The sequence below is a fragment of the Acanthisitta chloris genome, unplaced genomic scaffold, assembly GCF_000695815.1.
Source record: "Acanthisitta chloris isolate BGI_N310 unplaced genomic scaffold, ASM69581v1 scaffold40835, whole genome shotgun sequence".
In the NCBI taxonomy this organism is placed as follows: domain Eukaryota; kingdom Metazoa; phylum Chordata; class Aves; order Passeriformes; family Acanthisittidae; genus Acanthisitta; species Acanthisitta chloris.
The window spans coordinates 23960-28308 of NW_008674992.1; the positions used below are offsets into that span (position 1 = coordinate 23960).

The 4349-nt window shown below is 51.1% G+C and overlaps 1 protein-coding gene across 1 annotated transcript in view; it reads right to left on the reverse strand.

The window, feature by feature from the left end:
• Positions 1 to 3819, reverse strand: part of LRRC41 (leucine rich repeat containing 41) — a gene marked incomplete at its 5' end in the record, with an annotated part of 7375 nt that extends 3556 nt beyond the window's left edge. Inside the window, 4 exon segments of the mRNA XM_009075530.1 lie at positions 2 to 19; positions 915 to 1160; positions 1578 to 2715; positions 3749 to 3819. Of these exon segments, the coding sequence (XP_009073778.1) occupies positions 2 to 19; positions 915 to 1160; positions 1578 to 2715; positions 3749 to 3819 (1473 nt within the window).
• Between the last annotated feature and the right edge of the window lie 530 nt (positions 3820 to 4349).

Below are 4349 nucleotides of genomic sequence, written 5' to 3' on the forward strand. Positions count from 1 at the left end.
AGCTGCTCCAGGCAGCTTTCTAAGGGAAGAAAAACAAACAACAATGAAGGAGTTTCGTCTGGAATACCTGTCTTCAACACAGCTGGTCCTACAGCAAGCAGGAGCCTGTATGCCCAACATCACTATCTTTTAGGTTGGTAGAAAGTGCCTATGTGACATGCCCTGCCCCAGGGAGCTCTGTAGCAGCTCAGACCTCTGGTAATGTCAGTCACTTATGGATCATTCTAGGACTCCTGCCAGACCACAGGGCCACCAATTTCTAGTGTGTTCTGGCAGTGAAACAACACTTGAGAGAAGGTCACCCTTTATGCACACACCAGTCAAGTGTCTTCCCAGAGCAGAGCTCTGGGCTGACCCCACTCCAGACTCACTCAGGCTGTGCTCACTGCTTTTCTGGCCATTCAAGGGCTAATAAAGGTAATGGGAGACCTGTGAGCTGAGCACATGCTGCTATAGCTCCCAGGCTGTAATCCAGAGGCTTGGGCAGTGTTTTGCTGTCACCTGTGGTATTGTGATGATTAAGAGATGCTCTCCCTCTGCTCAAGGATCTGTCTCTAAGGCTTGGAGCCTCACAGTCAATGGGATAGACAAAGCAGAAGCTCTCAACCAATTTACAGATCTGGTGGGATATGCTCCCTGTGGACAGTCACAGCTAGCAGGTTGTGACTGGCCCTGTACAGAGCTGGTGTCGCAGCAGGCTGGCATACAGCAATAAAACACTTTCTCCAAGGCTCAGACTCCACAGAGCACCTCACAGCCCGGAAGTGACCAACTGCAAGAGCATCTAAATCAGAAGGGTGAGGCTGTAATTGCCTAATAACACACCACCATAACAGCAGTTAAGTGTGTGCCAAGCTTTTACAGCTCTATCTGCCTGTCATGTCCTGGTCATCACTCAGAATGACAATTCCTACCTGGTATTTCTACCTCACTGCAGCATGGATTCCTCTCTGGCCTGTTCCCCTCCAGGTGGTTTTTGAGGTCAAAGCTGACCGAGAGCGTGTGGAGCTGGGGAAAGGCGCTCAGGATGCAGCGAACGAGCTCCATGCAAGGCATGTGGGAGCAGACGTCGCTCACGCGCAGCACGCGGAGGCGGCAGTCCGGGTGGCGGGAGAGGGCCTGGAGCCCAGAGAGGATGCAGAAGATGTTAGCATCCAGGCCTGGAACAGCATTTGTACAGAAAGGGGTTAGCTGTGTCTGTAGAGACACCAACACACAGCTGGAGCTGCACCAATGGCTATGCAACCCCAGTCAAAGGCTAAACTCACAGACTGCTCTATCCATGTATTCTTAAGCTACTCTGTGTACATGGGAGATGGGGACCCGGTGCTTCCCTTTGCCCTCTCTGGAGGCTGTTTAAGCACAAAGCTAGGGGCTGTTCTGGGGCAGAAGGGCCACATTCTCTCCCTTGAACAAGTTCTCACACTCATTAAACACCTCTCCTGACAGCATTCTCAATATGGGGCATCAATACCCTTACAATGCCCCTTCCAGTAAAATCAAAACCAGGGAAAACCCAAGCAGTAATCAGACCATTAGACCATGGCTGAAGGAAGTGCCCTGTTCACCGCACTGACCATTGTAAGACAGAACCAAGTTTTCCAAAGACACCCAGGAGCTCAGCAGGTTACTCAGAGTCCGACATGTCTCCCCAGTCAAAGGAATGGAGAACAATTCCAGCGTGGACACACTTCGGAAGCGATGAGCAGCTTTCAGAGAAAAGATTCCAGCAGCTACTCTTTTCTTACAGCCAGCATGGCCAGTGCATTGAGATCCAGGGGAGGAACTGGTCCAGTTCTCAGTGTTTTCTCCCTCTGTGGTGCTGTTTTTGTCAAGTAGCCCTGAATTATCCTCTCTAGCAACAGTAAAAACAAAATCATAGAGGTCTTCTGGGTCAGCATAGGGTCCTCTGCTTCGTTTGAGGCACCGACGTTTCCTCCCCACTGCAGGTTTCAGCCGTCTGCGCGTCTTTCGGGGAACAGAGTGACAGGACAGCTGCTCTGAGCTGCAATGAGGGGAAGATCCTCCTTGAATGCTGGTGTAGTCACAGGGCACCTCACTGCTTGCCTCCACACACTCTTGGGTTTGGTGAGGAGGGCTTCTTGGGCTGGAGAGCACAGGGTTTAGGTGAGTGTCAGCCTCCTCTGGAGCCCTGGGGGATCCTTTTTGGTTCTCACCATCGCTCCCCACCCTCTCAGCGTAACAGCCTCTCTCTGCTTGCTGCTGTGCTGGTTCCTGGCTTTGGGCTTTGTCCTCCTCTGTGCAAAGGCCACATGGGCTCCTGTGATACGCAAGGGCATTTCCTGAGCGCCAAAACCCAGCGCTCATGCTCAAAATGAGAACGAGAAGAACCGTGTCGGGAGCAGGACAGGTATACATGGACACCTGGCTGACAGAGCCATGGTGAATCAGCCGATGAAGAAGCAAAACCAGTGAGCACCTGGTGGACTGGTCGGAGGACAGAAGGTGCTGGAACTTCAGGATCTGCAGGGAGCCAGCCAGGTTTTCGAGCACCTTGTGGTTGTGCTCAGCAGTGAGCTCCACGGCGCCCTGCAGCATGTTGCAGAGGGTGAGCTGGGACACGTGTGGGGAGCTGTGCAGGAGTGGTGAAAAGTGATGGTCACTGAGGCGCCAGTCAGAGGAAATGTCCAAGACACCATGAAGGACATTGGAGAAGAATGTTTCAAGGAACTTCTTCCTCCAACAGGTTATATTCTGCAATCAAACAGGGCATATCAACAAAAAGTCAGCATTCATTCTTTTCATTCTTTTTAAGTTAAATTATTGCTGTCTGCTAACCTGGTAAAAACCCATCATGGTAGTTCCACTGAGAAACCTTTCTGGTTCTCAACATCCTTCCTCAGTGTATTCCTTGAAAACCTGAGTTTACTCCCATTGCTCACTTGATCCCGCTTAGAATCACAGAATCATCAAGGTTGGAGGAGATATCTAGGATCATCGAGTCCAACCATTAACCTGCCACTTCACTGTAACCCCTAAACCATATCCTCCAGCATCAGATCCAGATGCCACCTAAACACTTCCAGGGATGGGGACGCCATCACCTCCCTGGGCAATCTAGTCCAGTGCCTGACCATTCCAACAGGGAAAAAAATTGTTCCTAACATGTAATCTAAATCTCTCCTGTCTCAGCTTATGGCCATTCCCTCCAGTCCCCATTCTGGCCTAATTTAAACATATTCAGTGGTTTGAAGCTGAGCCAGGTTTTTGCCTATTAAAAACCACGTCATCGGCAATTTTCTTCCTAAGCATCTATTTACAGACCATCATGAACTTGTCTGTTAATGATTCTTTTATGATGATGAATCAACGAAGCTGCTCCAGTTTTCCTATGTAAAACCATTCTGCAAACTCACTGTCTTCTCTAAGTAGTCTTCTCATGCTTTCTATGACATCAGCACATGTTTTTGCCAGTGTGGGTGTAAGCATGATGTCAGATGCTGTTTTTATCCTGTTTCACTGAGAATCTCTGAAGACTGAATTGATTTTTTTGGCAAACTCCTTGTTGGGGAGCGAAGGATGTGGCTGTACACTACAGTTCCTTTTATAAACCCCATTTCCCAAAACGTTTGTACCACCAGGGTCACACCTTGGTCTGGAGCTCTATGAACCCTTAGAAACCAGCACCAGCAATCGCTTGGAGGTGGCCAGAAACGAAATCACATGGAAGACAGCAGAAATGGGGCACCTGCATCATACCCCTTCTCCCACCATAGCGTTTCCTCACCTCCCAGTTGGGCGGCCTTGTTTTCATCACATCGTCCCACAGCTTGCGCCAGATGGGCTGTGTGGAGAGGCCTGGGGGGAAAATCATCAACAGGCACTTTCACCCCTCTCCCCATCTCCCTCTCCGAATGCCCTGTCCTGGGGGCACAGACCAGACCCTGCAGCACCAGGGTTGTGAGACACGGGAACAGGTTGCCCAGGGAGGTAGTAGATGCCCCAACCCTGGTGGTGTTCAAAGCCAGGCTGGATAAAGCTTTAAGCAACCTGGTCTGGTGGGCAGATGTCCCTGCCCAGGGCAAGCGGTTGGGACTAGATGATCTGTAAGGTCCATTCCAACCCCTAAAATTCTATGATTCTATGGGCGGGGGAAGATGGCTGCCATTGAAGTTAAAAACGGCAGGTTTTGTTGGGGCTCAAAAGGAGCGAAGTTCCCGCAGTGCTGCAGGAACCCTGCCCGGGTGTGGGATAGGTGCGAGGGTTTGGATGCAGGGGAGAGTCCCAGCGCCGGTGGCAGGGACTGTGCTTTGGGGCTGTCCCCTCTCCACAGAGAGGCTCACCCCCAGGGCCGGGGGTCTCGTTTCCAGCCCGGAGGGGTTCCTCTC